Here is a 13290-nt window from a genome sequence, read left to right on the forward strand (position 1 = left end):
TGCCTCCTGGTCAGTGATTAAAACCATTTCTCTACATTTTATACGGTGTATGATTGTCTCAGATAAAGTTGGTGAGATGGTGAGGGGCCTGCAGCGTGTCACAGGTCAAAGGTTAACCTGCACCAGGCTAACTTAGCCTAGCCCAGCCCAAACCGCTAACTGATCTCCCAGTAAAAGATGCTGGGCTAGGTCAGCCTCCTGGGGTCAGAGCAGATCCTCTGGTTTCACTGTGGAGCTTTTATTGTCTGTGAGTTTCTCCTCGTGGCCTCTGGGAGGCGCCGTAGCCTCAGCTGTAAACAAACCAGCACTGACAGACGCTTCATTCCATCCTTTTATTGTTATAACCTCTTCTAGAACATTTGTCTTTTTATTTTCTTACAGAGGGGCATGATGGGAAACAGACATCAACAGCACAGAAGGCAGTGGCCGGCCACTAACCAATAACCTGTCAATCAATCAACCAATCAACCAATCAGTCTTCAGTAATAACAGTAACAGGATCGCAGAAGAACAACATGGAGGAGAAAACACGACTGTGCTGCTGTTACTCTGGAGACAGAGACGGAGGATGCTGCTGTTGTCACGGTAAATAGAGTCCAGTCTAGCGGTTGCTACGGTAACATGCAGGTATGGACCCTGCGGCTGAGGTTACCATAGCAACACTGTCCCCAGCAGCTCTGGAAACCGCTGACTACCGTTGTAACACCGAGGAGCGGCGAGGAGGGGGTGGGGGGGCTGATGGTTACCATAGCAATGCATCCACCTCCAGAAAACTCTGGTCACAGAAATGGTGTCGTCTCCATGGCAACGGCAGCCATTAACAGTCCACAGCACTGTGTGAGAAGGTGAAGCAAGGATCACACCTGGACCGGAACAGCTGACAGGAAGTGACACAATCAGACCAGAACCGGTCCAAACCAGTTACAGCCAGCCGGCTCAGGTCCAAACCAGCTGTAACCGGTTTTAACTGGAGATGAGGTTTAAACAACAAAGATAAAGAGAAACGTGAACATTTAGAAACTCCTCACAGACTCACTGCCTCAGATTCACTTTATTATAATGTGGCTAACGCTAGCTTGTGCTAGCAGCTCTGAAAAGAAACAACACTTTAGATTTTATAATAAACAATAAAAAAACACCCATCATATTAATTTGGTCATTTCTCATCTCTAGATACGACCAGATCAAACTGGTTATGAACTAACATGTGGTGTCCAGCCCAAAGAGACAACAGGAAGTACTTAAATATACATAATGCAGATCTGATATATTAGCCAACGACGTCACTAGCTCTGAATACGAGATACGGTATAAATATGTGCTTTGGCACGCAAAGAAAAAGTGCAGACCGGACTGAAGAGCCGAATCAAATACACCCACTGACCAGAACCAGTCGGAACCGGTCAGAACCGACGGGAACCGGTTAGATCTGGTCTCCAGAGGTTGATAGCAGAAAAGAAAATCAATATAACTCAAACTAAAGAAGCAAATTTAGCATCGACTGCTCAGCACACTTTCACCACATCAAAGTAACCGATGATAAGGCTGTTACTGGCCATGTTCTTCCTTCACATGCCAAGAACACGCTAAAAACACGCTGTGACCACCAGAGCCACGCACAGACGGAGCACCAGGAAGTGAGTGAGGTAGAAGTTCAAGAAAGACTTCCACATTTAGAAAAATCCAGTTTTCCAAACTCATGTTCAGGCGTTTAGCCTAGCTTAGCCTAAACGCTAACTGCTAACATAGCGCTGACAAAAGAAGAGAACCAACACATTTACTTTTCAATAATGAGTCAATGAGGTTGTCTAGTCTAGAATCTGTCGGTTTTAAGACTCAACAAAAACAGAACATGTTAGCTTTAGCATTAGCTGTCAGCTAGTTTCATCAAAACAGAAAATAATACACATTCCAATAAAAAGTCTGCCTGGTTCTTCTTCTAAAACATTTCACAGATGCTAGCATTGGCGCTAACAAACCTTCGCTAACTAATTATAAACCGTTTCAATTAATTAACGGTTCTGTATCATTGAAGATGGAACCAGACGTCCTCGTGACTTTAAAACCTCCAACTGTACAAAAACATCTGTAGTTACATTAAACTCATTATTCTTGTTCAGTCTTGATTTGGAGTCTAATTAATAAAATGATGATCATTGGTTTGAGAGTGGAGTTTACTTCTTTGTTGATGTGGCTATGCTAACAGTTTCCCTCTACTTACTTGTGCTAAGCTAGGCTAACCATGTCTTGACCTCTGAGAACAGGTGGCTTTACTAAAACGTCAGATCGTTCTTTAACCTTCCCCGTGCTAATCTAAACTGTGAAACCAACATGGCCGCCACTGAACAGAGCGCTCTGTGTGGCCCTGGCCAGCGAGGAGACCTTTGACCTTTACTCAGTCACATGACCGTCAGGTCACAGGAGAATAAATTATATTTACAAAATTGTTTACTTTGTTTTCTTCTTGCATCAACTTGCATCAAGCAAACATCAACACAACCGGACTCAGAAACACAGAAATATCCAACAACACGTCTGTTCAGCTCAAGAAGAAGAAGATTCATAGTTTCACTAAAAAACACTTTGTCCAAAAGGTGTTTAGACTCAGAGAAATACTGAACACGGCAAGTCAAGATGAGAAAACAACAAAGTCCTTGGATTCTTTTCCATCAAACAGGAACCAGGAACCAGGAACCAGGTTCAGTCAACAGATGAGTTCTGTGGTCCGGTTCCTCTCCGAGACTCTTCGTGACTCTTTAGAAATTTTTTACTTCCAAAAAACATCTTCAACGTCCTCACCGCGGCGACGCACCAATATTTTCATGATTTATTTATTTATTTATTCTTTTCCTTCATTAATTAATAAATCTTCTGGTCGGTAAAGAACGTCGTCTTCTCAGAATCCAAATCTGTCTCAACCACAAATATGAAGAGAGATTTAAATGAATTTAAACTAAAATCTGGAAGTTCAGACTTTAAATGTCTGATTATCTTCAGTTTATAAAGATTTGTTCAAAACACAAAACATCTGATGAGACAGGAAGTCGTCCAGGAGTGACCTCACCACTAGATAGCACTACACTCTGCACACGGGTCCTTTAAGAAAACATTTACACGCTCAGCTGGGAAATTGAAGTCAAAATCAGAACTAATGAGTTAACGTTCATCTTTAACTTCATTTCTCTTTTTATAACTTTAGTTTGTGAAGGGACAGTTTGGACTCTGAGAATCAAACGTGGACGTGAAGGAAAATAAATATATTGATGATGATGAGAGCTTTGAAATGAGGAGGGAGGAGTCTGCAGTACCCAGAGACACCTGCAGGGGGCAGGGGCTGCTGGGAAATGTAGTGTAGCTCCAGACAGGACGCTCCGTTGGAAGAATTTCTTTTTTCTTTGGGGAAAATTTGACATAAAATGAAACAAATGTCATTAAGTGCATTCAGAGACGACGAGAGTGTTTCCAGGAACTCAGTTTAAGTTCCTGCTCAGGTTCCTGGTCCTCAGGTCTGGTGGGACACAGACTTCAGCTGGACAGCCGAGGGAACTGAGTGATTCATTGAAGCTGATCCAGAGTCAGCTGATGGATGAGTGAATGTAGAAGCTGATGTGGGTCGGTCAGGGCTTCGGGCTGGGGGGGTTGGGGGGGGGGGGGTCCTGGTTTCTGATCGATCGCTGTCGTCTGTGAAGAGCCTGAATGTGACTACAGCCCAGAGTGATGTGGAAACGACAAGCATCGCCATAGCAACAGCAGGTGTTCAAATCAGGGGGGTGGGGGCGGTGAAGAGGCTCCGCCCACGTCGGCGTGTTACAGCACAGAGGAGAGGAATCATGCAGACAACTTTAAATACAGAGTTAACATCGATTGTAGCTACGACAGCGTCTTCTGGTCTCATTCAAAGACTCCGCCTTCCTCAGTGTCATCGTCCAATAGAATCACGTGTTCTCTCCCTCCGCTCCGAGCTCCTCCCCCTCCTCCTCCACGCTCTCCACGATCGGCTGGTGAACATGTGGCTCCTCCCCCCTCCCGGCCCTCGACAGGGCGTCCATCCACCTGCGCTGTAGCTCCTCCCCCTCGGCGCTGAAGTACAGGGTCAGGTGACTCTGGGAGATCTTGAAGGCGTGGCGTCGCTCCAGGCGGTCACATGACTCGGGCAGAGACACCTCGAAGCCAATCAGAGGCACGCTGCGCTGCGCCTTCACATCCTGTCAGGACATAAACACGTGTAATAAATATAAATATGGTTTTATTTTATTTTCTTACAGCGGCCTGTAGGAGGCGCTAACGAGGAGTCGTACCTGAGGAGCTCCGTAGACGTACAGCACCAGGGGTTCGTTCTCTGGGATGACGAACCAGGCCTTCTGCCAGCCCCGCCCCCCTCCTTTCTCCATGTGGTGAAGAAAACTACAAATCACACTGTTCTCGGCGGCCAGCGAGGCTTGTTTCTATGGCAACGAGAGAGACAGAGACAGGACAGTGAAGGAGATCAGGCAGCAGCCTCGGGCACCAACAAACCTGAGCCGCGGCGACAAACCGACCTCCAGGATGGAGCGCCTCCTCTGGCTGCTGACGCTCAGCCCGCCGGCCGCCGGACACGCCCCCACCAGCGCCACGTAGCAGTCCACGCACACGCGGTTGGTTCGGTTGTTGTCGTACGACAGGCGAGCTCGAAACTCGGAGCATTTCCCACAAACCACCTGGATTCAGACGGACAGACGGTCAGAGACGTCCAGATGTGGACGGACAGATGGACAGAGAGACAGACGGATGTTGGACGTACGTGTCCACAGGCCTTGCAGTGGTGGCGTCTCTTGGTGATGGAGTTGAACGGCTCCTGGCACTTCATGCACAGAGTCACCTCCTTCTCTCTGATGGGGGTCGGGGCTCGCTTCCCCAGCTCCACACAGCTCTGGGGGGGGGGGGGTAGAAGGTTAATTGGCTGCAGTACCACAGGTAACCACTGGGGGGCAGAGAGTGAGAGTTACCGGGGAGTGAGGGGGGGTGGACTCATCGTCCCTCAGAGAACAGGTCAGATGACGGAAGCTCTCCACGGTCTGCTCGTGTCTCTGGATGGTCGCCTGGATGGCCTGGACAGAAAGACCAGGTCATCACCAGGTCATCACCAGGTCATCACCAGGTCATCACCAGGTCATCACCAGGTCATCACCGGGTTATCACCAGGTCATCACCAGGTCATCACCGGGTCATCACCGGGTCATCACCAGTCATGTGTTTTATTGGTTTATAATTTACTAAATAAATGAGACGACTTCAAAGCATTCTTTAGAGCTTTAGCGTCACCAAGATGGCCGCCGTGTGGAGCCATCAGGGTGGTGTTTACCTGGATCCAGTCCTTCTTCTCCTCCTCCGTCCTGCACACACACACAAACCAAACAGTGACTCAGTGATCAGGTTCAGAGTCGGACGTCCCGTGTGATGAGTCTATCTGTACCTGGCCTGCAGCTCCAGGGACCTCTGCTTCCCAGACACCAGGAAGGTCCTGGGGACGGCAGCGCTGCTCGTCTCCTTCAGCTGAAGACAGGAAGACCAGTGAGTCCATCTGAGCGTGCTCAGTTCAAACAGAGCCTTCAGCTTGTTAAGTTCATTAGTTTGTAATTAAGTATTAGTATTATTACCACCACCGTCCACCAGGGGGCGGTCCTTAATTAACCTCATTTAGTTCACGAGGCGTCTCACCTCCATTCCGTCCACGTCGATGCGAGCACGGACGCCGTACTTCTGACCAATCAGACGCAGCTTTGGGACACAGTAGAGCAGCCTGTCATTGAACTACGGAGAGAGAGAGGGAGACGTCACTCATTACCGTTACCATGACAACGTGAGGACAACACAGCAGCGTGGAGGAGGAGGTCAGAGACCAGGATGAGGTATCGGTCCTGCGTGGTCCCGTTCTTGTTGGACAGCTTCAGGATGTGTCCCTCCTTGATGAGCTCGTTGGTCGGGTTGACGATGTCTTCTTCTCCTCCCAGCAGCTCGTACACCTTCAGCAGCTTCCTCATCCGCTCCTGACACGGCACAAACAGGAAGTCAGCCCGACCAATCACAGAGCAGCAGGAAGAGATCACACCTGACCTGTCTCCATGGAGACGAAACCACCAACACGGGTGTTTACGTCAAGACAACAGAAGACAGGTAGGATGAGGAAGAGGAGGAGGAGGAGTCTGATTGTCTCACCATCTTCCTGATGGCGGCGTTGGAGTGTTCTGCTGCCGTGGCGATCAGCTCCAGAGACTCTGAGGAAATAAACAGACAGTCCTCCAACCAATCAGATCCTTCTCTGTTTTAAATCTGTTTCCTGTCAGACTCTCTTCTCTGACGGCGGCCATTTTGTTTTTACTCTAATTCAACTCAGCAGAGAGACTCCAGAATAACTTCCCTGGTCAGACTTCAGCATGATGAGTTAAACCAGAGACTCTAGAACCAAGATGGCCGCCCAGTCTCCTCCTCCCATTGGTCAGACTGAGTCTAGAACTGGGTCCAGGTCTGGATGCTCTCTGCTCTACCTCCACCAGTTACTAACAACATTTAAATCCATCATGGATTCACTGTCAATGCTAACGTAGCTAGCTAGCTAACTGTGAACGTCTGTAGCTTTCACACAGACAGCTACTTAGTGACGCCACTTCCTGTTTCTATAGCATCAAATAACTTGGACACACCTCAGCGTTATATTAACTACCTAAAATGTATGTGATGTGTACTTAAGTCCCGCCCACTAACATGCAGGGGGCGGGGCTTATGGCCTATACTGCAGCCAGCCACCAGGGGGAGCTCCACATGCTTTGAGGAGCCGTCATGGCGTGTCCCTGGTTCTACTGTGTCTCTGTGTGTGGGGGTGTTTGTTCTCCTACTCTGTGCGTCCCTGAAGTCCGGGGCGTCCTCCGTCAGGCGGTGGAGATAATCTTTGAGCAGCAGTTCGTAGCGAGGGATCCTCTGGACCGGCTCCAACATGTGGTGCTGCAGCGTCAGGTTCCCACAGCGCTCCTCCCTCTGCAGCAACACAGACACAGACATGACCCCTGACCTCTGACCCCTGACCCCTGACCTCTGACCTCTGACCTCTGATGATCTCTGACCCTACCTGGATCTCCTGGATGATGGTCTTGAACGGCGCCGACCGTTGGGTCCAGATGTTCACCAGCTCCATCGCTCGGTCAAAGTTCTTCACATATTCACCGTACATCTTCAGGAAGGGAGCGAGCTTCTGGAGGATGTCCCCGACCCGTGGGTTAGAGTCCCTGAGGAGGACGAGAGGACAGTGGTGATGAAGAGGAGGAAGAGTGGGATGATGATGATGATGATGAAGTGGAGGAGGGGTCCTCACCACTCCTCCATGCGTTTCTCCAGCGCTGGCAGCAGGAACTGTTGGTGGAAGCAGTAGATGGAGCAGATGTTGGAGAAGATCCCATGAACGACGTCGCAGGGAAACGAGGAGCGGGAGCGCGCCTCCTCCAGGAGCCGGGCACAGAAAACCTGCAGGAGGAGGAGGAGGAGGAAGGTTTCCATGACAACAGTAAAGATGGCTGACGATAATGCTAGCTGCTACATGTCAACTTCTCTACTCACCTGGTCCAGCAGGTACAGCTTAGAGACGTAGGCGATCTCTGTATGAAGCAGCTCATTAGCAATGTTGAAGACCCTCTGCTGGACAGACATCTGAGACAGAGAGACAGAGACAGAGACAGAGACAGACAGAGAGACAAAGAGACAGAGACAGAGACAGAGACAGACAGAGAGACAAAGAGACAGAGACAGAGACAGAGACAGAGACAGATTTGAACTTATTTCTGATCTAGTGATAAAGCTGAGAGACAGGAAGTGACATCATGATCTTCAGGCTGACTCTACTGAGCATGCTCAGTCTCATGGTTCTGTTCACATCTCTAACTTCCTGTCTTACCTCGGCAGAGTCCTGTCTGTCTGTCTTGGGGGGGGGCAGCACCAGAGTTAGCTCCGCCTCCTCCTCCTCCTCCAGGTCACTGTCTCCCTCCTCAGAGAAGTCCCGCCTCCTCCTCACCGCTCCCCTCGCTTCCCCCTCCTCCCCTTCGCCTCCCTCCCCGGCGTACAGGGACGAGCTGGAGAGGCGGGGCAGGAGGGCGGGGCTGCACGGATAAACCACGCCCCCCTCGTCCACACCGACGAAGCAGAGCTCCTCGCTGTGTGACGGGGAGCTGATGCTGTCGATGCCGCTGTCCCGATTGGCCAGCTTCCCGTCCGTCTGCGAGGAGGGGAGGGACAGACACTCAGAGGGCAGCTCTGATTGGTCGAGCAGCAGCGCCGGCTCCGGTTGCTGTTGTTCCCTCATCTCCACGACGACGGCGTCGTCCTCCAACTGTTTCTCAGAGGCGCTGTAGCCCGACTCCATGGACAGACGCTTCTGGTGGACGTCGTCCCGACACGCCGCCGCCAGCTCTTCATCATCATCATCATCATAGTCATCAGCCTCAGCCCCCACTGTGATGTCATCAGGAGGCGTCAGAGCACCCGACTCCTCCTCAGGAGGGGGAGGGGCCGGTGATGATGATGACGGTGGTGATGAAGGCCTGGAGGAGGAGAGGGGGTCGGGGAGCCGGGGACATAGAGCCCCCCCCGTGATGTCAGGGACCACAATGATCTGCTCCCTGTAAACAAACAAACAAACAAACAAACAAACAAACAAACACGATGACGTCTGACTGAAACCTAAACTGATGATGTCATCATCTTGTGACCAATCAGAACTCACCGTTCAAATTTCTCTATGAGTGACAGGACACACGTCGGGGAGGCGGTGCCATCAGCTCGGATGGGTGGAGTCCGGCCACCTCGAGGGTCAGCCGGGAGGGGCCTGCAGGGCGGCGTAGGGGGGAGGGGCTTGTCGGGAGCTCGGGGGCGTGGCCTTGACACCCCCGCCTGCTGCTGAAGGTGGGGGGGCTTTGGGGGCACTGTGGAGGAGGGTTCACAGGTTAATTAGTGATGTCATGATGTTGACAGGAAGTAAAGAGGTCTCTGGATCCTCACCCTGAGGTTTGGGGCCCGGCAGTGGCGGCCTGCTCTTGCTCGGTGGTGTTATTGTTGCAGCTGGCAACTCAGGCGGTCCCGTGTCATTCACCAGCAGCAATCCATCCATGGAGCCGTGGCCCTCTGCTAGCTCCACCCCTCCCTCCAGGGAGGCGGGACCTGATGAGGAAGTACTGGGCCCCGGGTCGGAGCTGAGCTGTTGGGGCACGTCAGCATCAAGGGTCCCGTGGCCACACGGTGAACAGGAAGGCTCCAGAGAAAGACTCTTAGTCAGCAAGCTGGGACTGGAGGAGGAGGAGGGACCTGGGGGGGGGGGGGGGGGGGACAGGTCAGACAGGCCACGCCCACAAATACACAAATGACTGATGGTTTCTGTTATAATGGGATCACAGCAACAGTAATGGCCTCCCAGATCAACCAACCAATCAACCAACCAGCCAACCAGCCATATCCAAAAAAGGTTCAAACAAGGCAACTGGACTTGTGGAGATTTTTGAGAAGACGTTTCACCACCTTCTTCAGTTCTAGGGGACTGGTGGGAACTGGTGGGAAGTTTGAGGTTTAAAACAGGTAAGTACCCAACCGTTAATGGAAATTAGCTGAAATTAACACAACATGCAAGTTTCAGGAGGAGTTCCTATTTAAACCTCAGACTTCCCACCAGTCCCCTAGAACTGAAGAAGCTACTCAGACGAGTGGTGAAACGTCTTCTCAAAAAAAGTCCAGTTGCCTTTTTTGAACGTTTTTTGGATAAACCATGACCTGGATGACTGAGAACCTTCACAGACAATCAATCAACCAATCAACCAACCAACCAATCAACCAATCAATTGATCGATTAATTAATCAACTAAGCAACCAACCTAATGATGGATGATCTCTGTGTTTTACGTGGCAGGTGGAGGGTTAGTGATGGTGTTGGGGGGGGGCAGCTTTATGTCTGTCTGATGTTCAGGTTTGTGCTGAGTCACTGGTTCCTCTGAGGCTGAATATTCGTGGAGGATCAGTTCTACAGATTCTTACTGATTATTGATCTAAACTGTAAACATGGACCAATCAGAAATAACTTCTACACAAACGTCGTCTGACAGGTTTGACTTTAGCCTCAGTCTAACTCAGGTCCTTGTGTTGTGGGGCCCCAGATCATTTTGAGGGTTACATTAGGGGGAGGTTATGATCAGGTGAGGGTGAGGGCATGAATTATGTCACTGGGACGTCCTGACAGAGACAGTAACAGTAGGTTTGTGTGCAGATGTGATGGGAGGTCAAGTGTAGACATGAACCAGATGTGGAGCAGATGTTGTGTCTGTGAAAGAAGCAGTCATTAAACTACACTACCCACAATCCTCTCTGCACCAGCAACACGCAGCCTCTTCTTCATCTTCCTGGTTGGTTAACATGTAGAACATCACAAAGAACATCTGGAACCATGTAAAGAACCATCAGAACCACCTAGAACCCCACAGGAACCAGCAGCAGGAGAAGATAACACACAGCAACAGCTAGCACACAGCTAACAGCTAGCACACAGCTAACAGCTAGCACACAGCAACAGCTAACAGACCGCTAACACAACAGAAGCGATAGCGGAATCTAAAAACTGCTTCTCTGAGTGGTGGCCATTTTGTCTCTCAGGTGAGGTGTATGACTACTGTTACTCTCCTGTCATCACCACATTAAGCCCCGCCCACACCGATCTGATTGGCCCATCAGACCTTTGCTGGAGCAGAATCAGTTCCCAACAGAGTGACTCCAGGTCAGTGAACTAATTGAACTCTGGCCGTAGAACCAACAGCAGCCACTAGATGGAGACACGACATGGACATGGACATGGACACGGACATGGACGAGCTGCTTCCTGACAGTTTGTGTCCTCAGGACAGAGATCCAGGAGTCTGATCAGATCCTGCTCGTTTTATTCTGCAGGAGTCAAGGTGATGAGGAGGCGCGTCTGTCTGCAGAACCCACCACCACCCTCCAACCCTCCAACCCTCCAACCACAGTCCAGATGTGACCTCACTCACAGCCAGACAGACAGGCGGGCATCGACCACATGTCTGATCGGGACCAGGTATCGATCAGCTGAGGGGTCACGTGTGTTCTGTCTGAGCAGCAGCAGACGCAGCATCCTGCAGCCATACTAGCCTACATTCACTGCGGCGAGATGTCGGTCAGTATGTGCGCGTGCACGACGACCAGAGTGAGAGAGCGCGCATATGTCATCCCCACCCCCTCCTCCCCGTCCTCCCCCCTCGTCCTCCCCCATCACCAGCATCAGTCTCTAACATGTCTCATGTCAGAACCAGTGAACGGTTCTGATGGAGCTGCGGCTGTGCGCGCTGCTGTAGGTGTGTGTGAGCGCGTGCCCGTGCGGCGGCTGTCAGAGGTGTGTTTAGATGCGTGTGTGTGTGGGAGCGTGCACGCGGTGCAGATGTGTCTCACCTCTGGTCAGGCTGCTTCTGTCCATGTACATCGCGCAGCAAAACACAAATCCGGTCATTAAAGAGAGGGATGCGGGAGAGAGCGGCTCTCCGGTCCACAGCACGAGAACAAACCGGGTCAGATCCACGCGCACACACACTCACACACTGAGGAACCGGACCGGCTCTGGCCACCGACACACCGACACACCGACGGGTCTGGACCGACAGCACCGACCGGCTGCTGCTCCACGGTGGATAAGTAGGTTAGATCCGCTCGGTTTGATTCAGAGGGCTGCCCGGTGTGTGAGCGGCGGGCGGCGGCAGAGAGCGAGGGGTAGGGGGGCGGGGAGGTGAGAGAGAGAGAGAGAGAGAGAGAGATGGAGAGAGAGAGAGAGAGAGATGCCTCTGTTAGCCTCCTCCCCCTTTTTTGGTTTCCTTGGCAACAAATTAAGAAGACAGTGTGTGTGTTCCTGCCTTTATCATGTTGTGGGGACCGATGTTTACACTAATGAACCATGTGGAGCCCCACGAGGTCTGATCTGGTCTCTGGAGTCCAGGTTAAAGAGGTCCAGGTGTGAACACTGATCTGGTCTCTAGAGTCCAGGTTAAACAGGTCCAGGTGTGAACACTGATCTGGTCTCTAGAGTCCAGGTTAAACAGGTCCAGGTGTGAACACTGATCTGGTCTCTAGTGTCCAGGTGTGAACACTGATCTGGTGTCTAGAGTCCAGGTTAAACGGGTCCAGGTGTGAACACTGATCTGGTCTCTAGAGTCCAGGTTAAACGGGTCCAGGTGTGAACACTGATCTGGTCTCTAGTGTCCAGGTTAAACAGGTCCAGGTGTGAACACTGATCTGGTCTCTAGAGTCCAGGTTAAACAGGTCCAGGTGTGAACACTGATCTGGTCTCTAGAGTCCAGGTTAAACAGGTCCAGGTGTGAACACTGATCTGGTCTCTAGAGTCCAGGTTAAACGGGTCCAGGTGTGAACACTGATCTGGTCTCTAGAGTCCAGGTTAAGCGGGTCCAGGTGTGAACACTGATCTGGTCTCTAGAGTCCAGGTTAAACGGGTCCAGGTGTGAACACTGATCTGGTCTCTAGAGTCCAGGTTAAACAGGTCCAGGTGTGAACACTGATCTGGTCTCTAGAGTCCAGGTTAAACAGGTCCAGGTGTGAACACTGATCTGGTCTCTAGTGTCCAGGTGTGAAAACTGATCTGGTCTCTAGTGTCCAGGTTAAACAGGTCCAGGTGTGAACACTGATGTGGTCTCTAGTGTCCAGGTGTGAAAACTGATCTGGTCTCTAGTGTCCAGGTTAAACAGGTCCAGGTGTGAACACTGATGTGGTCTCTAGTGTCCAGTTTAAACAGGTCCAGGTGTGAACACTGATCTGGTCTCTAGTGTCCAGGTTAAACAGGTCCAGGTGTGAACACTGATCTGGTCTCGAGTGTCCAGGTTAAACAGGTCCAGGTGTGAACACTGATCTGGTCTCGAGTGTCCAGGTTAAACAGGTCCAGGTGTGAACACTGATCTGGTCTCTAGTGTCCAGGTTAAACAGGTCCAGGTGTGAACACTGATCTGGTCTCTAGAGTCCAGGTTAGAGTCCAGGTGTGAACACTGATCTGGTCTCTAGAGTCCAGGTTAAACAGGTCCAGGTGTGAACACTGATCTGGTCTCTAGTGTCCAGGTTAAACAGGTCCAGGTGTGAACACTGATGTGGTCTCTGGAGTCCAGGTTAAACAGGTCCAGGTGTGAACACTGATCTGGTCTCTAGTGTCCAGGATAAACAGGTCCAGGTGTGAACACTGGTCTGGTCTCTAGAGTCCAGGTTAGAGTCCAGGTGTGAACA

General features: G+C 50.9%; 1 protein-coding gene across 1 annotated transcript in view; it reads right to left on the reverse strand.

The window, feature by feature from the left end:
* Nucleotides 1–335: 335 nt before the first annotated feature.
* fgd1 (FYVE, RhoGEF and PH domain containing 1) overlaps nt 336–13290 on the reverse strand; it is an 18289-nt gene continuing 5334 nt past the window's right edge. Inside the window, exons 2-18 of the mRNA XM_084553592.1 lie at nt 9022–9324; nt 8747–8945; nt 7922–8642; nt 7588–7677; nt 7346–7494; nt 7103–7259; nt 6873–7011; nt 6196–6254; nt 5880–6026; nt 5698–5790; nt 5453–5532; nt 5342–5372; nt 4986–5087; nt 4781–4909; nt 4539–4697; nt 4299–4445; nt 336–4205 (exon numbers count right to left, since the gene is read on the reverse strand). Coding sequence (XP_084409718.1) covers nt 3936–4205; nt 4299–4445; nt 4539–4697; nt 4781–4909; nt 4986–5087; nt 5342–5372; nt 5453–5532; nt 5698–5790; nt 5880–6026; nt 6196–6254; nt 6873–7011; nt 7103–7259; nt 7346–7494; nt 7588–7677; nt 7922–8642; nt 8747–8945; nt 9022–9324 — 2975 coding nt within the window. The 3' untranslated portion in view covers nt 336–3935. The remainder of the gene's footprint in view (nt 4206–4298; nt 4446–4538; nt 4698–4780; nt 4910–4985; nt 5088–5341; nt 5373–5452; nt 5533–5697; nt 5791–5879; nt 6027–6195; nt 6255–6872; nt 7012–7102; nt 7260–7345; nt 7495–7587; nt 7678–7921; nt 8643–8746; nt 8946–9021; nt 9325–13290) is intronic.

Source organism: Chelon labrosus, assembly GCF_963514085.1.
Source record: "Chelon labrosus genome assembly, chromosome: 10".
NCBI classification, from domain to species: domain Eukaryota; kingdom Metazoa; phylum Chordata; class Actinopteri; order Mugiliformes; family Mugilidae; genus Chelon; species Chelon labrosus.